A 25,024-nucleotide genomic window follows, 5' to 3' on the forward strand; every position below is an offset into this window, starting at 1 on the left:
CTCTCACAGGCCAGGCCCTTGAGCCCCTCCTGTCTCGGGAAAGTCAAGTTTCCTGGGTCTGTTGGGGTGTTCCCAGCCGCCCTGCACTTGCCTTTCTCGGTGTGGGAACTTGGCCTGGGACGTTAGGCTGTGTCTGGGGGAGCCAGGGGCGGGGGTGGGGGGCCGCAACTGCCCCTTGCTGCTGTTCCAGGGGGTCTGGCTCCTGGGGGGCTTGTGCCGGGGAGGGGCCAAGCAGGGTGAGTAGCGAGTGTGGAGAGAATGCCCCGGATTCTGGGAACAGGGCAGGAGACAGAATGGGGGGTGACCAGAACCCCCTGAACTATCCCCCAGGCCAAGCTAAGGGGGCGGGAGCACCTTGGGGGCGTCAGGCAGCACCCTCAGGCCTGTGCTCTGTGCCCCCTGGGGCCCAGAGTCACCCCGTCCGCCCTGCCTTCCCCCTCCCTCCCCCTTGACCCCTCACACCCCCTCCCCTGCTCCCAGCTCCCAGAGCGACCCCAGCTCCGAGACTCTCGGTGATGCTCTGGTTGTGGGTGGGGTGCAGTGACGAGCCTCTCGGTTGGGGGGCCGCCCCCTCAAAGATGGCCCCGTGGTGGTTTCTGGCCATCAGAAAATATGTTTATGTTCGTGAGGGAAGCAAAACCCGCCGTTTCCAACACCGCGCCCGCCCGTGTTCCTGGGAGCAGGGCCCTGGGATGCTCGGCTCCTCTGTGTCGGTGCAGGAAAGGGGTGTATCGGGTCCCCATCGCCGCCGTCCCTCCCCGCGGGTCTGTCCGGAGGGAATGTGACTCATTTTCTTCCGGAGATGAGGGTTCATAGGATCCCTGTTTTCTGAAGCCCCTTTGTTCGCTTCTGGAGACAAGGACAGTGGTGGGGACACTGCCGCCTCTGTCCACTCGGACAGCCTGCCAGGGGCCGCTATGCTTCAGAGGTCTGGAGCAGGGGAGGGGCGGGAGAGCATGGAGAAGGGAGGGGCGGGAGAACACTGAGCAGGGGTGGGTGGGAGGTGGAGAAGGGAAGGTGGGGAGGCATGGAGCAGGGGAGGGGCTGGAGAGCTGGAGCAGGGGTGTCGTGGGAGGGCATGGAGCAGTGAGGGAGTGGGAGATGGAGCAGGGGAGGGGCGGGAGAGAGGAGCAGAGGAGGGGAGGGAGAGATGGAGGGGGAGGGGAAGGACAGATGGGGAGGGGAGGGAGAGATGGAGCAGGGGAGGGGAGGGAGAGATGAAAGGGGGAGGGAGAGATGGAGGGGGCGGGGAGGGAGAGATGGAGCAGGACCCGGCCCCAGTCTGGCCACTTCTCCTCCTCTGAGAACAGGACCTGCAGCCAGCCCCAGCTCCCCCCCACCCCTGAGCCCCCAGAGAGGGGGCTTCTACAGGGTCAGAAACGCCCCTCTCGGACCCCACCACGGTCAGCCGGGCTGGACCCCCGGCCCACTCAGAGCCCCTGAGCCCTGCTGGAGTGTCCGTGAGCACAGAGATGCCCCTTTACTCCCCGTGCGTGCAGGGGGCTCCCAGTGGGGGCGGGGCCCTGCCCAAGGACCTCTGCTGTCTTCAGGCCCGCCAGCACCCCGTATGGTTGTCAGGAGCCATCCCTGAGCGCAGAGCCAGGAGTAAGGCCTGAGCGTCCCGAGAGTGGCCCCCAATTATTTTCAGGGGGTCGTGGTCAGAGCAAGAGGCCCTCCCCGGTCTCCCTCCCCACCCCCCTCCCGCCTGCCACCGATGAGGCTGAGGCCTCCAGTGAGCGCCACCGTGGCAGAAAGACACCAGGAGACAGCCAGCTCGAAAAGGCGGCTCCTCACTCTGTGCCCCGCTCTCTCCCGCTGAGGGCTGGGCGAGTGGTGTCAGTGGTGGTTGGACCCCCGACTCCACATGGCCCTCGAGTGCCTCCAAGCTTGAGCACCCCCAAGAGTGACCCGGCCTCAGAGATCCTCGAGGGTGAACAGACACAGGAATAATGCAGGTCTGACCACCAGGGGGCGCCCTTGCCCAGCAGCGCCCAGGCTGCTGTGGGTCCCCGCAGGCAGGGCCTCATCCTGCCGCCCCCTCCTGCCCTGTCCCCTGGAGCAAGGTTCACGCCCTCTCTGGGCATGCTGTCTTGCGCCCCCGTCATGGGCTGGGGGGGCTCGCGGCTGGCTGCTCCCCTGTCCCCACTCCTTTCCTGCCTCTGCTGAAGAGTCCAGCCTGCTCTCCCCCAGGCGCCCAGCCAAGGACAGTCGAGAAACAGGAAGTGGTTGTCCAGCTCCCCCCTGGATCTCTCGGGGTCTCCTATGCCACGGGAACAGTGTGGCTCATTATCTCCCATGGGAGCTGCACGTTTGGGATGGGGCAGGCTCATGGCCCGCATTCCTTGTCTGAGCTCAGGGGCCAGCGTGGTGGGGGGTGGGGGGTGGGTGCTGGAGATGGCTGAGCCCGTGCAGGTGTGCCCGACACTGTACTCCCGTGTAGCTTCACCCCTGAGCAGAGATGCTCCCATGCAGCAGTGCTCCCCATACAGGGATGCTACATCCAGCTGTGCTCCCCCTGCAGGGATGCTCCCATGCAGCAGTGCTCCCCATGCGGGGGTGCTCCACCAAACTGCTCCCCATGAAGAGGTGCTCCCATGAAGAGGTGCTACCGTGCAGCAGTGCTCCCCATGCAGGGGTGTTCCCAGGCAGCAATGTGCCCCGTGCAGGGATGCTCCCAGGCAGCAGTGCTCCCATGCATTAGTGCTCCCATGCATCAGTCCTGCTCATGCAGTAGCGTTCCCGGGCAGAAGTGCTCCCCATGCAGCGGTGCTCTCCAGGTGGGTGGGCTGCAAGTGCTGGCCCCTGCAAGTGTGCTGCCCAGCCATGCTCGGGGAGGGAGGTCAGGCTCTGCTCAGGGTGCAGACTCGAGTTTGAATTCTGACCCGCCATAGAAGTTTCTCTGAGGGGCGGAGCGATAGCACAGCGGGTAGGGCGTTTGCCTTGCACGCGGCCAACCTGGGTTCGATTCCCAGCATCCCATATGGTCCCCCGAGCACCGCCAGGAGTAACTCCTGAGTGCAGAGCCAGGAGTAACCTCTGTGCATCGCCGGGTGTGACCCAAAAAAGCAAAACAAAACCCAAAAAAAATAGGAGAAGCTCCAAACTTTCTCTGGGCTTCAGAGCTCAAGTGGAAAGAGCTCATGGAGAGGAGGGGGCTGAGCAGGCGCGGGCTGTGCTCCCCACGGCCCCTCGCTACATCCTCAGCACCAGGACGGAGCCCAAGATCCAGGGCATCCTGCAGGCCCAGGTGGCCAGCTGTGCGCGTACCGGGAGGAGGCGGGTGACGCTCAGGCCACTCGCTCCGGCGTCCCACACCCTCAGACAAGGTGCCTCGCTCCGGACACAGCTTAAACGGGCGTGTGTGAGGCCAGGCTGACTCCCAGCGCTCCCCACAGCAAAACCGGCAACAAAGCCAGGTGCCAAACCCAGGGACCCTGTGACTCGGGTGAGACTCGTCTGGGGAGAGACGGGCGGAGGAGCTGGTGTCTCCCGGCCTGTCCCCAGGGGCCAGTCTCCGTTCTGTCCTGAGCCCCCGAGGACCACAGAAAGGGGCCACTGGGCACTGCAGGAATGGAGCCCGGGGAGACGTGTGCAAGGCAAGTGCCCTCCACGCCACGCCCTCTCCCCGCCTGAGTGGAATACGTTTCTGTGCCTCTGCTTAAGGCTTAAATATTTTGCTTTTTATTTTATTTATTTATTTTTTTTGCTTTTTGGGTCACACCCGGCGATGCACTCAGGAATCACCCCTGGCGGTGCTCGGAGAATCGAACCCGGGTCAACCGCGTGCAAGGCAAACACCCTACCCGCTTTGCTATTGCTCCAGCTCCATATTTTGCTTTCTAAAATGAGGGTCTGGCATTCTCTTCTGACAGAATAAAAAAAATTGGTTAATACTACTATTTGGTCAATACTACTCCTTTGTCTGTATGTGCCTGCTAGGTCCCTAAATTTCCTTAACGCTGTGTCCTGACTGTCGCTTTATCACCATCACTGGCCTCTTTAGTCTGTCTGTCTGTCCTCCCGTTGTTCATCGATTTGCTTGGGTGGGCACCAGTAACGTCTCCATTGTGAGACTTGTTACTGTGTTTGGCATATCGAATACGCCATGGGGAGCTTGCCAGGCTCTGCCGTGTGGGTGGAATACTCTCGGTAGCTTGCCGGGTTCTCCGAGAGGGGTGGAGGAATTGAACCCAGGTCAGCTGCGTGCAAAGCAAACACCCTACCCATTATGCTACCGCTCTGGCCAGCATCTTTAGTAGATTTTTTTTTTAAGTTTTTAGGGGCTGGAGCAATAGCACAGTGGGTAGGGCGTTTGCCTTGCACGCGGCCGACCTGGGTTTGATTCCCAGCATCCCATATGGTCCCCTGAGCACCGCCAGGAGAGATTCCTGAGTGCAGAGCCAAGGGTAACCCCTGAGCATCGGCTGGGTGTGACCCAAAAAGCAAAAAAAAAATAAAAAAAAAAAGAAGTTTTTAATGAAAATAAGGAGGGACCTGATACGGTTGTAACACCTGATGTTACCCGCCAGAGAATGTTGCTGAGGTTCGTCTGATCACCTCACTGGGGAAACTGAGTCATACATAACCGAAGTCCACTGTCATTAAACTGACACATTTACACATTTAAGAGACTTGAATATATGAAGGGACGGTACTGCCGATCCCGACTTCCATTTTTTATGGCAATACAAAAGAACAAACAAAAAGAACCATGTGTTAGAGGATAATGTCTACTCGCTCACTTCAGACTTCAGCAGGTACACAGTGAGGTTTAGTTGTGTCCATAAAGAAACTGGAATAAGGAGGCAGGAGTGATAGTACAATGGGGCGGGCACTTGCCTTGCATGCAGCTGGCCTGAGTCCTATCCCTGGCACCCCATATGGTCCCCCAAGCCCACCAGGAGTGATCCCTGAGCACAGAGCCAGGAGTCAGCCCTGAGCACCGCCGGGTGTGGCCCAAAAATAACAGAGAAAAAGAAAGTAGAATCAGTAAGGGCTGGTCACTGTAAGTTCCTCAACCGTGTGGCAAGACCACAGGAGACATGATCCCCCTGCCCCTCCTTCATCCCTCTCCCTCCCTCTCTCCCACTCTTTCCCTCTCTCTCTCCCACCTCCCTTTCTCTTTCCCTCTCTCTCCTTCCCTTCCTCCCTCTCTCCCTCTCTCTCCCTCCCTCTCTCTCTCCCTCCTTCCCTTCCTGTCTCTGTCTCTGTCATACTGCATCTAATTGTGCTCTCTCTCTCTCTCTTTTGCTCTCTGTCTGTCTGTCTGTCTGTCTGTCTCTCTCTCTCTCTCTCTCTCTCTCTCTGCATCTAATCGATGCTTTCCAGAAACAGTGCTGTCTTCCTGATGGACAGTAAGCGTTTGCGAGGTCTGTTTCACCAAGGAGCTGGTCCTTGTGCCATGAAATTGTCTGTCACTGGGAGAGAGAGCAGCGTCTTGACTAGATGGTGGTTTTCTGTGAAATGAACAGTTTTGTTCCTGGCTTAAAAAAAAAAAAAGATTATTTCCATTTCCTCCCTGCTGGAGGCTCTGGGAGGACAGGGGCCCCGGGCCAAGGCTCCGAGAGGGCGGGCTGCAGGGCGGGTTCATGCCGCAGGCCCCTGGCGGGGGCTGAGGTCACAGTCATGTCGGGAGCCCCTGCCCCGCACCTCAGATAAGGACCCAGAGTTGTTCAGTGGCCGCCACAGTCCCCTGTAAATCTCGGCCGCCGCCCTGGGTGAGGAGCCGCGCCAGTACCTACGCGGCCACAGCGAGACCGTCCACAGCCCGTGTGTGGGCCCAAGTGCCCTGCCAGTGTGTGGGACAGGAAGGGACGAGGACCCCACGGGCCCAGGAAGCGCCCAGGGTCTGCTCTGCTGGGGTTGTGCTGGGCTTCGGTGTCCCTTGGGGAGCAGGAGGATGGCACCCCATATGCCATCCCTGCCGAGATGGGACAGGGCTGCCCACTCGGGCCTCAGAGCTCTGGGACAGCTGCTGTCCCCTGCCCAGGGAGCCTGAGGGGTCTGTGCCACAGCCAGTCAGTCACAGCCCCTTGTCCTTCCGCCCCGCTTGGCCTGAGGTTGTCCATGAGAGGTCACATTTCACCAAGTGCAGCCCTCTGGGAACAGACACCCCCGGGACCCCACCCTGTAAGTGACGTTCGTGTGTCTGCCAGCGAGACTCGGGCCACCCAGCAACGCTCCACACCCACACAGCCCACACCCCGGACCACACTCGCCTCACACCCACACCCCGCACCACGCTCACCCCACACCCACACACCACCTCTCCCCCCACACACACTTGGGTCACACCTCATCTCACACGACACACTGATCCCACAGGCACACACTCACCTCACACCCTAGCCACGCGTTCACACCACACTCCCCACAACTTCATCCCTCACCCCACACTCACACCCACACCCGCACCCTGTCCTCCTTGTTCCTGACCCCCCAGCCTCAGGCTCACCCCACACCCTCCCACTCACTCCACTCCCTCTCGCTGGGCTCAGTTCCCCCACCCTCTCCCTCGCCCTCGCCCTCGCCCTCGCCTTCGCCCGCCCGTCTGTCTCCCCCGCTCTGCCCTCCAACAGGGAATGAATGTGCGGTTCGCCACCAGGTGTCGCCCTGCCCCGTCAGCTCTGTGTCCGAGGCCAGCCCCCTGGCCTGGCCCCTCTCGTCTGCATGTGGGCACGGACTCATGCGCCCTGCGTTGGAGCTGTGAGCCCGTCATCTCGCGTCCCCAAGGAACCAAACTGGACACTAAGACGTCTGAGGCATGGCGGCAGTCCGGAATGTCGTCACAGATGAGATGGAGCGACTTGGGGCCTTTGCGGGAAAACTGCCTGTAGGCCTGGGCAAGGGGCATGGGGAGGGACGGGGGGAGCCGTGCTGGGCAGACACGGGCCCCGAGCGGATGCCAAGCCCACCTCGGGGCTGCCCGCCGGAGCCTTCCGCCGGCCTGTCTACGGCCTGAGCCGGACTGTCCAGGATGGAGCTGTTTGGGCTTTCCGACACGGGCCCGACTGTCCGGCCTCCCCGTCGCAGCCCGGGTGGCAACTGCACACTCCCTGGATGCCGCTCCCTGGACGAGGGAGGAGCTGCCCCGTCACTCATGCCTGCACTTTTCGGCCTTCCGCCCCTCACAGAGACAAAAATGACTCTTGGACAGCTGCCTTCTGGGGTCGAACAGAGTGTCCCCCTTGCACCGAGGGTGTTCCCCTCCCCCAACCCCAGTCATTCTCCTTCGCTTTCAGCCGCATCTGGTGCTGGTTGCCGGCTTCCCAAGGCCTCCGGACCCTCAGCTCGCTCCCCGCACCCAAACCTGCCCCGCCCTCCCACCTCGTCGGCCTGTCAGGCAGCCCCGCTGACCATTTACTTCCCTGACCGCTTCCTGGGAGCTCTGTCCTGCGCGACACTCATGCAGTTGCCGCCCGCCGCCGTCACAGCCCCCCGACCCAAACCCATCAGCACCACTGAGGCCCCCGGCCCCCCAAGTCCTGGCAGGCTTCTCGCACACTCTCCCCGCTGGCCTCCACACGGGACCTGTGTGCTCCCTAACACCATTGCCGCCTGGCGACCTTTGTGCTGCATCCGGCACTGTGGGCTGCAGAGCCTGAGAGGCCACCAGCTGTCACACACACACACACACACACACACACACACACACTCACACTCACATACTCACACACACACTCATACATTCACTCACTAACACACACACACACTCAGACTCACACTCAGACACACACTCTCACAGTCAGACACACACACACTCCCATACACACACTCACTCACGTACACACACATTCACAAACACACGTACACACACACGTACTCACAGTACACACACTCACGCAGACATATACATACATACACATACTCACACACAGTCACATACACACACACTCTCCCTCGCTCTCGTACTCTCTGTCTCTCTGTCTCCTTCTCTCTTCGTCTCTCTCTGTCTCTGTCTCTCTCTCTCTCTGTCTCTCCCTCCCATCACCTTCTCTCTCCTGCTCTCTCTCTGCTTCGGTCTTCGTGTCCCCCCACCTTGTCAGTGCCACCCCCTTCTGCTTGCTCCGGCCCCCCAGCCAACACGTCTGTTGCTAAGGTAGACGCTTGCGGAGCTGCTCAGTGCTGCTCCCCCCACGCGCCTGAGGCCTGGGGTCGTTCCCCAGCGCCATAGAACCAACCAAGTGTCAGCCCCAGGGAGCAGCCTGGCGCTGGACCTCGGACGTGGCCTGGAGCTGCTCGGTGTAGCAAGGGGCTGTGGACACAGCCCGCCCCTGGCCTCCATCTCGGAGCCGAGCCTAGTTCCCCGGGGACCGTCCCTCCAACAGGCCTGGTGGGCATCCCCGCGTCCCCGGGCCCTGGCTCACTGCCCAGGAGTGCCCCCTCGGCTGCCACCTCCCAGCGGGCATCGGGACACGGATGGGGGGGCGGTCCTGTGCCCACACCCTGCCTCGCTTCTGCAGCCTCTCCCGTCTGGTAGGGGTAAGGGGGTGGTGTCACCAGCCGGCGGTGGGGGGGGCCGGATCCGTGCTCCTTCCCACGCGGCGCCAGCTCGCCTGGAGCAGCTGTCACAGCCAGGCTGTCGCTCCAGGCCCTGTCACGCCGCCCCCGGGGCGGGGGCACCCCTCGCCCACCCCTCACCCCCACCAGGCTGCCCGTCACTGACCGGGCAGACAGACCCCGCCGCCCACCTGCCGGCCTGGCCCGAGGCCTGTCATTGGGTCCTGCTCAGGTCCTGCCCGCCAGGACTCAGCCTCGCGTTTAGAGAGGAGCGGGAGCACGTCGCGGACCCCTCGGGGTGCCGTGAGGACGTGTCTGTCGCCGGGTCTGCTGTGCTGGGAGCTTTGGAGGGTGGCCGTGGTCAGGCCAGGCAAGGCCAAGTGGGCTGCAAAGGTGCCGACTCCAGGATAGCACCAGGGACGCTGCTCCCTGGGGTGCTGGCACCGCCCCCGGGAAGTGCCCGGGGACCACTGAGGGCTCTCAGCCTCCTCTGGAAGCCTTAGCCACCCCTTACCTCCATCCACAGTCACTGTGGTGTGGTTCGAGTCCTCTTAGTGACCACCACCAGGTTCACGTGCGTTCAGGTCCCAGCCTACAGGCTGTGTCCTCCAGCGGCTCATCCCAGGACCCCCGTGTGCGGCGGCCGTGACCAAGCCCCTGGGCCGTTCCCGCCGGCCTCTACCACTCCCACCTCCACAGTCCTGAGGACACGGCTCCCAGCCCAGCTTCTGCTCCCAGCTCAGTTCCCACCCCAAACGCCTTCAACCTGCAAGTGTTTTAGTGGGTGACCCGATTACACACCACCACGCTTCCCTCGGCTGCCTCTGCCCAAATCTGCCTGGCCCCGTCCATCCTCCCTGCATCCGCCGCATTCGCTGTTTCCCAGTGTGCTGCCACCTGCCGCCCGCAGCTCCCGTCAGCTCTGAGCCTGCCCAGTGCCCACCAGAGCTCCGAGCAGCTTGGCTGTTCTCCCCAGGCAAGATTTGCAACCCAGCGAGAGGCACAGACCCTCAGCATAGGAGCTGCAGTTTGGGCGTGCAGGAAAAATCTTTCTCAAGTCAGATGGCTTGTGTCAGGAATTTCCCTGGGCCTTCCTGGGCAGCCCTGGACGCCACTGGACACTGTCTTGAGATTCTGCTCAAAGGGCCAATGGTTGTTACTTTTTCCTGCTAGATTTACAGTCAGAACTAAACCAGACACCCTTACTTGATTGCAATTCCCACCATTAAAAAAAAAATTCTCCTCTGCAATTATAGGCACGGCCTAGGGGCTGGAGGGAGAGATGACTGGGGGAGTTTGACATATGCAGTCAACCCCCCAGTGGATCCCACCAGCACTGGTCTCGCACACCGACAGCTGCAGCCCCACAGCCCTGCACCCTCAGACCCTTACATTGAACCACCAGCTCACTCATGCTGGGGTCTCTGGTGCCTGCCGCCAGCACAGGGGGTGGTGGCACTTGCCTTGCATGCAGCTGACCCCATTCCAGTTCCTGACACCACTGTGGCATAGCCCAATCCCCCCCTCCAATAATCTGTGGGCGTGGCTCCCATAAGTGCCACTTGGGAGACTCAAGAATAAATCAATAAAGGAACAGTCATTTGCTTGGTGGCTGAAAGAGGGGCACCCCGTAATCGGGAAATGCCCCAATTGTTCTTTATTTTTATTATTATTATTTTGCTTTTTGGGTCACACCTGGCACAGGGGTTACTCCTGGCTCTACTCAGGAATTACTCCTGGCGGTGCTCAGGGGACCAGGTGGGATGCTGGGAATCGAACCCGGGTCAGCCGCGTGCAAGGCAAACGCCCTACCCGTTGTGCTATCTCTCCAGCCCCTTCGATTGTTCTTTAAATGTACCCTGGATCCCGACGGCAGCCACCTGGCCGCCTCACTTCGACTTCCAGAGATCTCCTCTGGGTCAGCCCCTGCTGGCAACAGCACGTGGCTTCGTGGGCTCGGAAATCGTGGCTTCCTCTCTCGGAGTCTCTGTTGCTGTTTGGCACGTGGGGGACTTGGGCTCTCAGGCTGGGCCCCGTGTTCGGTTCCTTTTTCTCCACTTGCACGTGGACAAGAGAAGCTTCTGTAGATTCTTGGAACCTGCAGCCCCGTCCTTTGATGAGTGTGAAACCCAGTGGGGGTTTGGAGTAGCTTCTGGCTCCGGTGACCCAGCACCAGCCACGGCGGCAGTGGGTGAGCGGCCGCCACCCCAGTGCGCCCCAATAGCTGGTCTCTAGTTGCAGGTTTCTTTTTTTTTTTTAATTTTTATTAGTGAGACATCATGAGTAGAGTTGCAGACTTACACATTTTTGTGCTTGGGTTTCAATTATACAATGATCAAATACCCATCCCTCCACCAGTGCCCATTTCCCACTACCATGGGTCCCAGTATCCCTCCCATCCCCCATCCCCCCATCCCACCCTGCCTCTGTGGCAGGGCATTCCCTTTTCTTCTCTCTCTCTTATTGGGTGTTGTGGTTTGCAAAAGAGGCAATGGGTGGCAATCATGTTTGATCTATAGTCTACTTTCAGCATGCTTCTCCCACCCTGGGAGGATCCTCCCAACACCCTTTATTTGGTGCTCCCTTCTCTATCTGAGCTGCCTTTTCCCCTAGCATGTGTGGTTGCAGGTTTCTTGCACGTGCAAACCCGGCTGCCTGTGAGAGCCCGGCACAGGAGTGCGCTCCGGGAACCTCTTCTGTCTTGTTTTTTTTTCCATCGGTCTTGTTGGCGCTGCTCGGGAGGGTTTCTCTGGACAGGATGGGGATGCAGTTGTCAGAAGTCTGTTCTCCCCGCACCGCCGTGACTCACTCCCACTATTTATGGAACAGCAGCTGGGAGTGTGGGACCGTGTTTAGGTCTTTTTTTTTTTTAACAATGCATGATAAATCTCTTTGTGAGCTTATGTAACGCAGCCCAGGGCTGTTGGTCTCAGAAGCCCAGGCAGTGGCCCTTGGGGTAGGCCTAAGGCCAGTCCGCCCCCAAGGGACCCCAGCACTCCAGGGCCCGCCCCCCCCCCCAGGTCGAGCAGGGCCTGTGAGGTGAAGCCGGGTCTGGGCAGGCTGCTGCTGCCCCTTCTCTGGGAGGCATGAGATTTCCATCTCACCCAACCTGCTGCCTTGCAAAAGAAACGCTTTGGCCTACTTTTCCTCGCATACTTGGGATTCCAGAACCTTCCTGAGCTTGTTGCTGTAGCCAGGCTCTGCCACTTGGTCACCGATGTCTGGCCTGTGCAGATGGCGCAGCCGGGAAGCAGGGAGGGGGTGTGGAGCGTGTCCCCTGCCCACTCCTGGCTCCCAGAGCGCCCGCCGCCCCCCCCCCCGCCCCCCAGGCGTCTAACTTCTGAAAGCCCTTGGCCTACCTCACCTCGTCCCTTCTCCACATTCCCAGTGCTGGAGGGCCACATCCTGTGAGTGAAGCCCAGGAAAACAGGTGCAGGGGACCCCACCGGGGGGCTGCACTGTGCGTGCACGCACGCACATACGCGTGCGCACGTGTGTGTGTGTGTGTGTGTGTGTGTGTCCTGGGCTGAAAACTTCTCCTTGACCCTCAAGCAGGAGGGTGAGGCCATTTCTGATGGGGGTTTCCCTTTGCACAAAACAGAAAGGGCACAGGAGCAGCCCTGGAGGGCCCAGAACTCCTGGCGATGCCAATGGAGGGCACACAGCACCAGCACCATAGCTGTCAATCAACAAATACTGCAGGGGGGTGGTGAGGTGATTGGGGGGGAGGGTCACGGGCTATTTGGGGAAAGATATGCAGTGATTTTGTACAAAACTATAAACTTCAACACAACTGTCACTCTCTTGCCTGAACGATATTATTAACTAATTATCAATTTAAAATATATCAGCAGTTAATGAGAACGCAAATCTCATTCGGCTTTGAGAGGAAATCGGTGAGTGACTCTGTAGAAGTAGGTGGCTGATCCACAGGCAAATCAAGGGGATGCGTGCTTTCAGCTGGGAGAGCACGGGAGCGAGCAAGGCGACGCGTGCTTCCCGCAGAGAGTAGAGGGCTGTGGCGGGGCGCCTGCCTCAGGTGGGAGCCTGGGTTTGTTCCCCGGCCCCCCACACACCGTCAGGGGAAAGGACGACTGAGCAGGTCTTTGTATGAGCTTCCAGAGATCGTACTGAGCTGGGTTCAAGCGGCTTTCCAAGAATCTCCCTCCTTCATTTGCTGGCTTACATCCAGCTGTGTGATGGAATGGCGTTAGGTGTTGCTCAGGCTCTGTTGGTCCTGGGGGTTTGGGGACCACACCCAGGTCGGTGCTCAGGGGCGGGACCAACCCCGGGCCTGCTGGGGGACTGGAACCCAGGTAGGCAGGAGGCCCGCTAGTGCCGGAAGCCGATGCTTCCTCTCTGGCCCTGGACGTTTTATTATGGAATATAGAGACGCGCTGCCCGTGGTCACAGAGGACTGAGACAGACTTCCGGGTGATTGTAGATTTTGTTTTGATTTTTCTGTCATTAAAGTAGCCTTGAAGGTCCAGTTGTTCCTTTTCAGGAATTGGAAAATCCTAGGGTGCCCTGAAATGTTGCAGAAAATGGCGGCCCCCAATCCTGCCCTCCGCGCCCTCTCCCCCGCTAAAAAATGTGTGGTCCAGCTTGTTCTCTTCCTCTGTGCAAGTCCGGAATCGCTTCCCTCCGGGGCCTCAGGCGCTGTAACCTGGAGGGGCGGGGGCGGGTTCACAGCTGCTGGGGGGCGGGCGCAGGGTGGGGTGTGGGGTCCAGCTCTGGGCAGTAGGGTCTTGAAACAAAGCAACTATCTCACCGTTCACTTTCATTTTCCTGGAATGTATGAACCCCACCGGCCTGAGTATTTGACTAAGCTCGTTAGAAAATTACAGGAATAAGAACTTGGATTTTATTTCTAGTTGACTTTTAAAGGGAGCCTGGGCGGGGGGCTGGAGGGTAAGCTAAGGCGCCTGCTTTACATGGGGGCGGGTGGCTCAATTCGTGACATCCCATATGGTCCTCCAAGCACTGCCGGGTGTGGCCAAAACAAACAGACAAACGTAAAAAGTAGCCTGGGGTGGAAAATATATGCCGGATTCAAAGGACGGCAAAAATCAGAGCCTTTAGCCTTCTACCACCCAGATCCCGGGAGCAGGTTGGCAGTTCTGGAATCATCCGCGGCCTCCCTCTCTCACACTCGGTGCCCGGGGTTGGGGGCCGGGGGAAGCCTGCCCCCCTCCCCGCCGCGCGCCCGTGCTGGCCGCCTCCCCCGTCCCGGGATCGCGGGCGAGCCCGTCCCCACCTCCGTCCCTGCCCGCGTAAAGCCGCCGAAGGTCACCCCGGCCCCAGCCCGGGCCTCTCCTTTGTGCTCCAATATAATTGGCTGATTGTGCGGGCGCCTCCCCCGCGCGCCCGGCTTGGAGCGGCGCCCGGCTCGGGAGCTGCTCGCCGCGCGCCCCCGGCACAGGCGGTGCCTCTGCGCATCCGTGTGCACGGGCGCGGGCGGGCGGGCTGGCGGGCGCGCAGCATCCGCACGCAGCATCTTCACGCAGCATCCGCGCACAGCATCCGCCCGCAGCATCCGCGCGCAGCATCCGCGAGCACCGACCTGCGCCCCGCCGTGCTGTGAGCCCGCCGCGCGCCTCCCCGCCCCGGGCGCGGCCTCCCGCCTGGGCACACCCGGACCCGCCCGGCCTCCCCGCGCGCTCCCCGCCGCCCATGCTGCCGGTGCCCGCTGCGCAGCCTCGCTGAGCGCTCCTGCGGCGGGACCCTAGCATGCTCGGAGATGGTGCACCAGGAGAACTGCTCGTACCAGGTAGGACCCGCTGGACGTGGGCAGCGCGGGCGCCGCGAGGCTGCCGGCCGCCCCTGGAGAGGAGGCCCTTCCCTTCGCTAGCAGCAGGTTGCGCCGGCCGGCTCCTCCCGGCCTGGTGCTTACTGCATGTGAATTGTAATTAGGTTTTTCTGGAGAGTAATGGGGCATTAAGGGGGGGGGGGGGGGGGAGGTTTCCTGGCCTTTTCACAGCGATTGTGGCATCCGCTGCTTTGCATGTTCTTTGCATCTGCAAATAACAGGCGCTGCTTTAAACTGTAATCGAGTTTAAGAGGGTTTCAGGGGCAGGAAGCCCTGCTTGGAATTCCGCGGAGATAACGTGGAAAAATAAGCTTTGCACCTGGCGTAGGACCGGGTTGGCTTTGCAGCCGGCTTCTAGGATCGCCTTTAAGGAAATCATGTGAATAGACACCGACAGCCCGTCTGTGCTGCGAGAATATGGTTATTTTTTCAGAAGTCAGCTGAAAAACCAGAGATTTCTGCTTTTCCCACGTATGATTTCCCAAGCTTGTAAGGGCCCAGAGAGCGAGCGCAGAGGTGATGGCTTGCTCCGTGCTCGCTCCAGGTCTATTCTGGTTCCATCCCAGGCACCTCGTGTGATTCCCTGATGGCAGAGCCAGGGTGATCCCCAAGCACTGCTGGGTGTGGCCCCAGATCAAAAGAATTAAATGGTTCATCCACGTGCGCTAAGGTCCCAGACCTCCCGGTGAGGACACTTTTTAAAAATGAAAATGAACGATCAGAATAAAAGATGTGTTCAGCTCTGTGCACATTTGCCATCCTGAGTTTTAACCGACATTTTGATGGTTCCTCAGCGGCCAGTGCTGAGCTCCGGGTTAATAAGGCGGCGAGGAATGAGCGACCCCTCGCTCGGGTAAACAGCCTCTGGGAGCCGTGTGGAGGATTCCCGGCCCAGAGACCGTCGCCCAGTTACCAGGGCTGCTCTGTGGGAGGGAGGGTAGCCAGGCTGCTGGGCTACGTGTGTGAGCCGAGGCTGCCCCAGCCCACGCTGCCTCCCAGCTGGTACAGGCCCCCGACCCCGACATTTCCACTCTCTGCTTAGTCATGGGGCTTGGTGCCCAGCAGCTTCTCCCTCTGGGCCTCTGGACACAGGATTTCTGCCCCGGAACCGGGTCCGGCTGGCTCAGATTCCTTGAACGGAGGGTTTGCTTCCATCTGGGAAGGCTTGCGAGCACTCTCGCCTCGGAAGGCTGAAAACACGAGCTCACCGCCTTTGTAGGTCAGATCTGGGCCCAGCCATCAGAGCTCAGCCAGTTCCACCCACCACCCCCAGCCCTGCCCCCGGGAGGAGTTTGCTAACATCCTTTTCCTGGAGAAGAAAAAAAATCATTTTCCTCTGCAGGATCTGACCGTGCTGGTGTGCGTTTAATAGCCGGGAGGTTGCCCTTGCTTCTCTCCGCTGGAAAGTGAGCTGGGCAGCTGCCAAGGGCCAGGAGCCCATGCGTGGGGCTGGGCTCGGAGCGGGACCTCTCTGCGTCTGCTCCCCAGGCCCTGAAGCTCCCGGGGCAAGCCCAGGCCGAGTCCACCTGCAACCCAGCCCACCCTCCCAGGTTCCAGGCTAGAGGTCAGAGTCACTGTGAACGATGGATCTCTTCCAGAAACTTCCCCCTTTTTCCCAGGGGGCCTTCCTCATTCTTCTTTCTTTTCTTTCCCTTTTGGGCCACACCCAGCGGTGCTCCGGGCTGACTCCTGGCTCTGTGCTCAGGGATCACTCCTGGTGGGGCTCAGAGCACCGGATTTGGTGCTGGGGATCAAATCAGGGTCAGCCACGTGCAAGGCGAGCGCCCTACCCACTGAACTGTCTCTCTGGGCCCAGGCCTCTCCTGCCCACCCCCGGCATTTATTTATAGGTAAGAAAGCAGCGGGTTGAAGTAGATTCCTTGGGCAGAATGTTTGGGAAGAATTTCTCTGTAAGGTTGTTTCCTAAATGCATACCACAGTTGAACAGAATCTAGGAATCAGGTTTCGGGGACCAAACCCCTCACCCCAAGTTCTGTGTGTACTTGGGAACAAATCACTAGATTGTTGACATCTATCAGCATCATGGTTCTTTCAGTAACAACCCCACGGGTCCTGCCTTTACCCCTCCCCCAACACACACACACTCTTAAACACACATATACACTCACACACGCACACACTCACACACTCTCTCTCTTACACACACTCACATGCACTCACACACACACACTCTTCTGTGTCCAGCATTATCCAGAGTGACTCTTTAAAGGGCCATTAGGGATGTCCAGGGGTGAGGCTCTGGCCAGCCCAGCTCCCTGACTGCTGTGCCAGGAGTGAGCCCCGGACCAAAAACAAAAGGAAACAAAACAATTTTTTTTAAGTCCCCCATCCAGTTCTCCTGAGAGCCGCAGCCCAAACCCCCAGAGCCCAGGGCCCCCATCTCAGCCCTGCAGCCTGCTCGGACCCCATGTGGGGCACCAGAGAGCCTGGGCAGTGACCCGGCTCAGCAGCTGGCCAGCAGGTTGCTCACAACGTGTCCCCGCTCAGGGGGCTACACTGCTGTGCAGGACCCCGCCAAGCCCACCTGTGGCGTCTGCTCCTCCCTGGGTCATTGCTCAGTGCCCGCCTCGGCGCCCTTCCGGCCTTCCTGGCTCCCCATCCTCTCTGATTTTGTTGCCTGGGCCCTGGCCGGCTTTGTGCGAGTGCTGCCCTGCAGGGTTTTGGGGGAGACCAGCCCTGGGTGTGCCCCTGCCAGACTCTGCCCCTCCTGCCCCGACCTCCCTCCTGACCTTGCCAGGACTGGGGTGCCTGCGCCAGCCCCTCGCACTACACATGTGTGTGTGCGTGTCACATGATCCAGAGGCGCTGGGAGCCCCTCGGGCCGCTGGGAAAGCGCCTTCCTGCTTCCTGGCATCTCCGTGGCTCAGAAATAGGGCCCCATCAAGCCTTGCAGGGCTCTTTCTAGAGACACGGGGCAGTGGTGGTGGTGGTGGTGGTGGTGGTGGATGCTCTGTGTGTGTGTGTGTTTGTGTGTGTGTACGCACGCGCAAGTGTTTGCAAAAGCAGGGTTTGCCCTGTGTGTGTGTGTGTGTGTGTCTGTAAAGACAGGATTGGCTCTATATGTGCATGTGTGTGTGAGTGTGTGCAAAAACAGGGTTTATCTTGTGCGTGTGTATTTGCAAAGACAGGGTTTGCTCTGTGTGTGCCTATGAGTGTGTGTGTTTGTAAAGACAGGGTTTGCTCTCTGTGTGTGTTTGTAAAGACAGGGTTTGCTCTGTGTGTGTGTGTTTGCAAAGACAGGGTTTGCTCTGTGTGTGTGTGTTTGCAAAGACGGTTTGCTCTGTATGTGCCTGTGAATGTGGGTGTTTGTAAAGACAGGATTTGCTCTGTGTGTGCCTGTGTGTGTGTGTTTGTAAAGACAGGGTTTGCTTTGTGTGTGTGTGTTTACAAAGACAGGGTTTGCTCTGTGTGTGTGTGTGTGTCTGTAAAGACAGGGTTTGCTCGTGTATGCGTGTGTGTGTGTGTGAGTGTGTGCAAAAACAGGGTTTACCTTCTGTGTGTGTTTGCAAAGACAGGGTTTGCTCTGTGTGTGTGTTTGTAAAAACAGGGTTTGCTCTGTGTGTGCCTGTGTGTGTGTGTGTGTGTGTGTGTGTGTGTGTGCGCGCGCACGCGCACGCGCGCTTGCAGGACTGGCTTGCACTGCTTCTCACGCGCCTTGAAGCCTCCCGGGAGGTGGCCGTGAGTCCCCAGCTGGGAGCGGTGCCGTCCCGGAGGAGCGCTGAGAAATTCTCAGAAGTTTGGGAGGGGGGATTGGTTTTGGATCTTCTCCCCCTCTCCCCCCGGGACTTACTTCAGCAAGGAAGGCCTGCCCCTCCCCCAATGTAGAAGGAAGCCCCCCATATCCCATGGCGGTCGGGGGCGGGGGTCTCTCTCCACCTGGCTCTCACCCAGAAGCCCAGCTCAGGGGCGTGGAAGTTCCCAAGGACAGTCCCCTCCTCCCTGCTGAGTGACCAGCTCATCCGGCCCTGTCCCTAGCTCGGCCCCTTCCCAGGCACGGGAGTGACCAGCCCGTCCCTCCACACCCTGGTGCTCCTCTCCCCAGGCCCCAGGATGCCCCTCCTCACCTCCTCTGCCCCCCTCCCCCGTCAGAGCCCCGACAGGCAGCCGCACGGCCCCCATGCAGCATCCCAAGAGCCTGCGCCTATTCCCCTCCGGGCCCTCCTCCAAGGGCACGTGTGGACACACGCTCAGTGTGTTCGTCTCTTTTCCTGCTACCCACGTCAGTGCTGGGAACAGGATGCTCCCTCAGGCCCCCTGCGCTCCTGGAAATGGCCTTAAGGTCGCACCCGTGTAGCGCTGGGGAGGGCTCTTGCCTCGCACGCGACCAACCAACGCAGGTCAATACCCCCTACCCTACAGGGTCCCCGAGCACAGCCAGGAGCGATCCCTGAGCTCAGAGCCAAGAGCACGGACTGAGCACCGTCAGGTGTGACCCCCCCAAAAAAGAAACTAAACAAAAATGCAAGCCCAGGATGGACAGTGTCCAGTGAGGACAGCCGTCACTGGACCTTTTTTTTCCTTTTTGGGTTACACCCGGCAATGCACAGGGGTCACTCCTGGCTCTGCGCTCAGGAATTATCCCTGGCGGTGCTCAGGGGACCATATGGGATGCTGGGAATCAAGCCCAGGTTGGCCGTGTGCAAGGCAAACACCCTACCCTCTGTGCTATCGCTCCAGCCCCTCACTGGACCTTTAAGGCATTGACACGGTCACACTCTGGTCCAGCTGTGTTGCCTCGGTGGATAGGTTGCCCCTGGACCTACTCCTTGCCAGAGAACCTCCCAGTAGGACCCCCAGTAGGACCCCCACTGCTGTTCCTTTGGGGTGGGTGGGCTCAGGCCCTGCTCAGTGGTGCTCGGGGCTCACCCCTGCTTCTCCATGCTGGATCCCTCCTGGAGGTGTCAGGAGACCAGAAGCGCTGCCAGGCCTGAGCCAGGGCCAGCCGTGTGTAGGGCCAGCAAGCACTTGTTCACCCAGCAGTGCCCAGAATGCGGATGGGAGTGGGGGAGTTGCTTTGTTTGTGAGCCGCATGCAGCACTGCTCAGGGCTTACTCTGTTCTGTGCTCAGGGGTAGCTCCAGGTGATGCTGAGGGACTTTATGCAGTGCTGGGGGTCGAACCAGGGTCGCCAAGTGCAAGGCAAGTGCCTTAGCCCCTGCAACGCCAACTTCCCTGCAGTGCCTTAGCCCCTGTAACACCTCCACAGCCTTGCAGTGTCTTAGCTCCTGTAACGCCTCTACGGCCCTGCAGTGCCTTAGCCCCTGTAACACCTCCACAGCCTTGCAGTGTCTTAGCCCCTGTAACGCCTCTACTCCCCTGCAGTGCCGTAGCTCCTGTAACGCCTCTACGGCCCTGCAGTGCTTTTTCAATGCAGCTGCAGCCGGGCCAGACAGTTCCTCAACCCCAGCTACCTTGCACATTTTATCAAATTTTGCAAAGTTTTAATACATCTTTCCGCCATCAAGCGGGATCGTTTTACCGCCTCCCAAAAGACTGGCTTTTTCTTGGCCCAAGTGTTCATGCCGATAGAAATGTTCTCACAGTCCCAGAAGCGCCGGCTGGCATCCTGGTGGTGTCGGCGTGGGAGGGAGGGCGCGTGCCAATGGAACTCGTGCACCAAGATGGTATTTCAATCCTCTGGGGGAGAAGCAGAAAACAGCCCTTTCCTCACCAGATTCAAGTGGGTGATTTAATGAGTCACAGCGGAAGGGAACTAGATTCTCTGCTTGCTGGCCCCAGGCCGGGCACGCATCTCCTGCTGTCCGAGGGTGTCCAGGGATGCTGGTCAGTGCTCAATGCCTGCAGGGTGGGGACAGAGGCCTTCCCAGCACTGAACTGCCCCTTGGCATTCCAAGGTGGAAGAAATTTCTGTCTAATCCCTGTAGATTTTTCTTTTTATTTTTTTTAATTGAGGGAGAAATATGTCCCTCATTTTTTCTATTTTGATTAATTTTTTTAATTGAATCATCATGAGATACACAGTTACAAAACGATTCATGATTGGGTTTCAGTCATACAATGTTCCAATACCCGTCTCCCCCTTGACCAGTGTGCATTTCCCATCACCAGTGTCCCAGTTTCCCTCCCCACCTCTGCCTGCCTCTAAGATAGGCACTTTCCCTCTCTCTCTCCCTCTCCCTCTCTCCCTCCCTCCCTCCCTCCCTCCCTCCGTCTCTTTGGGCGTTATGACTTACAGTACAGATACTGAAAGGTTATCATGCTTTTCCCTTTACCTGAGTGTCCATAGTTAACAGTGGGAAGCCTCTGGTTCAGACTTCTTGCCTGGTCAGAGCAGATCAGAGGGCGTCTGACCAGTTGTGACCCAGAATCCAAAAGCCAAGAATTCTGAATGGCAGCGCGTCTGGGCTTGTTCTCAAGCCCCCAAAACCTGGAAGTCAAACGTATGTGATTTGCCACAAAAGGACACCTGGAAGGAAGTGCCCAGTTTAAGTATATAAAAATGAAAAACTATAAAAATCAGGCATGGAAATCCAGAACAACCCCGTCCTCCGCACTAGCGTCACGATTCAGACGCACACCTTTGTGCCAGACGTCCGAGTTTTCTCTCAGGAGCTGGGGCGGGGGCAGTGCTGCCTGTGTCCATCACAGCCCCCCACTCCTCTCCCCAGCCCACCCCCCACCGCCCGCCAGGGGCTCGGGGAACCAAACCAGCTTCTCTGAAGCTCAGAGTGTGCATGAGCCCTCGGCCGGGCTGTTGTTTATCCAGTCTCCCGGCCCTGGCCAAGTGGCCGCCAGCACCACGGTCACAGCCGCTGCTGGCCTCCTGCAAGCAAGAGGTCCTGGGTCCCTGCCTATGCCTTCCAGAATGTTCTCTGGTTCACCCCCCGCCCCCACCCCAAGGCCAGAAGCTTCCCTCTGAGTAGACAGATGCTTGAGGCCACGTCTCTCTTGACCCCAGGGGCCTCATGCAGGAGCAGATGAGTGCCAGGAAGCCTGGGGAGGGGTGTGGGAGGGGGTCACCATGTCAGGCCTTGGCAGCATGCAGGGGGGGGTCCGGCTCCAGCCCCAGCAAGCAGTGCTCAGGACTGACTCCTGGCTCTGTGCTCAGGGTGCTGAGGACCACGTAGGGTGTCTGAGGGGGAGCCGACTGGCCTTGCATGACGTAGCCCATCCCCCTGTCCGGTCTCTCCAGCCCTGGCCTCGTGTTTTCAAGGAGGAAGGCCGGGGTCTGTGAGTGCCCCCGCCCCCCCCCCCCATCATGGTGATGGTTCTCCCTACACCGAGAGGCCAGCGCCGCCTCCCTCTGAAGCCCTGGCTCAGCAGCCAGCCAGGCGCACACCCCACGGCCGGCCGTTGGCCCACCTACCGTTCACCAGCTCTGTCCCCGCCCCCCACGGGGCCAGCAGGGAGTCCCCCCACCGGCTGGTTCTCCCCAGCACAGGCAGCCATGGTCCCCGGATTTAATTGTCCCACTGCCCTCTTTTTAGGAAAGAATCTACTAAGCGCTGCCCTGGAAAGTCTCTTCTTGGAGCTGATACAGGACGTGTCCCCCAATCTCCAAGACTCCCACTGTCCCCGCAACCTCCCTGTCACCAGGTGCCCAGTTTGAGAGACGTGGCCTCAAGCATCTGTCTACTCAGAGGGAAGCTTCTGGCCTTGGGGTGGGGGCAGGGGGTGAACCAGAGAACATTCTGGAAGGCATAGGCAGGGACCCAGGACCTCTTGCTGGCCAACTCCTGCAGGCCAGCCAAGGTCGCGCCTGCCTTGGGCTGGGTCCGGGCCTCCAGAAGGGGCCTCAGGGTGGTGCCGCCACCGGCCAAGGGTAATGTGGGCCAGAGGCACCGCATCGGCGTGAGCTTTTCTCCCGGGCTCTGGGCTGTGCCCTCACACTTGACGCATCAGAAGTCCCCGAGCTTTTCTGAACATGCGCTTTTGGGGGCCGTGGCCTGGCCAGAACCCAAAGGTCAGCTCATGTGAGGGGGACAGGTCAGCCATTGGAGCTGGCTGCAGAAAGCCGGGGTGTGTCAGTCCCTCCGGGATGCCCCCCGGGAACTCTGGCATCCGAGTGTCAGGACACACTCCGTGTCAGGGCTCCGACTGGGGTTGGGGACGCGGGAACTTTGTTTCCGGTCCCCAGTTCTCTCTCCGGCTGAGAAACTTGGGTTGTTGCGTCCTTCCTGCAGACCGTGCCTGCCACTAGTGGGAGTGCATGCACAGAGCTGCGGGCGGGGCGTCCGTCCGTCTGTCCGGCCGTCATGCCTGGGTGCTCACACCTGAGTCTGCATCTGCGGTCTGCCAAGAGCTCGGCCTCTGCCGTGCACTGGGGGGGTCCTCGCTCGAGTCGGACTGTCTTCTGACCTCTGGGCAGTAGTTCCGCTGTGACGGAGCTGGATTCTGGGTGGTTGGGTTTGCTGGGTCTGACGTGGAAAGTTGAGTCAGGGCCACAGGAAGGCTCGTTCCCTTCTGCTCTTGGGAGAGGGACAGGGACCAGCTCCGTCTGGGGGGAGAAAGGGAGAAGCAGAAATCCTGCCCCTCGGGACAAGCCCGGAAACCATCAGAAACCGGCACTGTGTTGGGAGGGAGCCGCAGGGGGGCAGGGAGGGGGGGCGGGCATGTCTTTGGGGGCTGCATTCCTGGAGGTGTAACGGGGGAGGGGTGCCGGGCACACCCCCACCTCCCAGCGCCTGGTGTTGAGATTGTGTGCTGCCTGGCCTGACTCTGTGAGCCCCAGGTTCTGGAAAACTGTGTTTGCTTATCTTCGGGCACAGCTGTTTGTGCTCAGGACTCAGAAGGGCTGGGGGCGGGGCCGGGCGGGGTGGCCAGCCTCAAGCTGCACCAGCCTCTGCCTGACGGCTCCCAGCTGCGTGCAGGGTCCTTACCCACCCAGCTCCCAGCTCATTGGAAGTGGGCTCAGCTGTGGTGCGCAATGCAGAGACCACCAGCCCAGACACAGTAAGGCCAGTAACCGCCATAGCGTGCACTGACCCACTGCCGAGTAACTGCTACAGCACAGTAACCACGATACTGAGTAACTGCCACAGCACACAATGACCCACCTTACCAAGTAACTGCTACAGCACACACATTACTGAGTAACTGCTACAGCACAGTGACTACAATACTGAGTAACCACTGCAGCACACATTGACTACAGTACTAAGTAACTGCAGTAACCACTGCAGCAGACACTGACCTCAATACTAAGTAACTGCAGTAACCACAGTAGCAGACACTGACCGCAATACTAAGTAACCACGGTAACCACTACAGTACACACTCACCAGGATACTAAGTAACTGCAGTAACCATTCAGCACACACTGACTAGGATACTTAGTAACCACAGTAACCCTTTGGCATACACTGAACCAGGATACTAAGTAACTGCAGTAACCCTTTAGCACACACTGACCAGGATACTAAGTAACTGCAGTAACCCTTCAGCATACACTGACCAGGATACTAAGTAACTGCAGTAACCCTTCAGCATACACTGAACCAGGATACTAAGTAACCGCAGTAACCCTTTAGCACACACTGACCAGGATACTAAGTAACTGCAGTAACCCTTCAGCACACTGAGCACACTAAGTAGCAGTAACCATGCAGCACACACTGGCCCACCATCTACTGGCCCTTAGAACTAAGTGCAGCGGCTTCTGCCAAGACACTGGCCCACAGAGCCAAGTCCCCACTGTCAGACTGCATGGCCCAGAGACGGGCAATCAAACAGTCCTCAGTGCCGCTCCAGGGGCACCTCCCACTGTAAGTGTGCAGAGCTATCGGGATAAAGGGGCGTGCCCTCATGCAGCGCCTCCATCCCAGGGAAGGATGCTGCTGTGTCTGTGGCTGAGTGCCAGGGTGCTCAGAGGCCCATCTTGTCACTTCTCTCAGGGATCCAGGTGAGGTGACCCCATCTTGTCACCATTCTCTCTGGGACCCAGATAAGGTGATCCCTTCTTTGTCACAGTTCTGAGCTGGATGGGGTCTCCCCGTCTTGTCCCTGTTCTCTCTGGCACCCGGGTGAGGTGACCCTGTCCTGTCACTGTTCTGAGACCAGGTAGGGTGGCCCCGTCTTGTTACTATTCTCTCTGGGGCCCAGGCAGGTGACCCCGTCTTGTCACCGCTCTCTCTGGGGCCCGGTACAGTGGAGACGTGGGCTGTGTTTGGGTCAGAGACTGAGGCGAGCTCATAGAGAAGCATTTTCCCCTTGGCATGCTGAAGATGTGCGTGGACAGAGACTGGCCAGTGGGCAGCCGAGTGGTCTGACCCTGTCCCAGGTGCAGTTTGGCAGGACCCCTTTGGGCTTGGTCTGGGGTGTGAGGGGGAGGAGTACTTGGCCTCCAGCCCCGCACATCCACCATGTTTGCAGTGACTGCCGTTTGCCCATGCACCGAGGCACGCTTGGCCGGTCGCCGGGGGAGAGGGACAAAGCCTCCTCCCAAGGGGCTGGAGGGGGGCTGGGGGCTGCTTCCCTGCCTGCAGAACTGATGACAAGCGGCAGGACCAACCTGTGTCCTGCACTGGCCTTCCGGTCGCCTCGGTGGCGGGCGGCCTGGCCCGGGGCTCCCCCGCCCCTGCACTCTGGGCTGTGGCGTTTATTTTTATCTCTCCACCCCGCCCCGGAGCCTGGCGGGCTCCTGTCCAGACTCAGCCCTGGACAGGGGCGGGAAGGTGAGAGGGACCCAGGCAGGCGCTTCAGGGCCAAGGGGACTCCGGGGGGCAGGGGAGGGCAG

General features: G+C 59.6%; 1 protein-coding gene across 3 annotated transcripts in view; it reads left to right on the forward strand.

Annotated features, from left to right (window-relative positions):
* Nucleotides 1-25,024, forward strand: part of SCHIP1 (schwannomin interacting protein 1) — a 179,192-nt gene that overhangs the window by 130,627 nt on the left and 23,541 nt on the right. Inside the window, exon 1 of one of the 3 annotated variants that reach the window (XM_056113944.1) lies at nucleotides 14,157-14,269. The exons of the other annotated variants lie outside the window; for them this stretch is intronic. Coding sequence (XP_055969919.1) covers nucleotides 14,240-14,269 — 30 coding nt within the window. The 5' untranslated portion in view covers nucleotides 14,157-14,239. Of the gene's footprint in view, nucleotides 1-14,156; nucleotides 14,270-25,024 lie in introns of those variants that run through there. 3 annotated transcript variants of the gene reach the window in all.

The sequence above is a fragment of the Sorex fumeus genome, unplaced genomic scaffold (genome assembly GCF_029834395.1).
Source record: "Sorex fumeus unplaced genomic scaffold, SorFum_2.1 ptg000024l, whole genome shotgun sequence".
NCBI classification, from domain to species: domain Eukaryota; kingdom Metazoa; phylum Chordata; class Mammalia; order Eulipotyphla; family Soricidae; genus Sorex; species Sorex fumeus.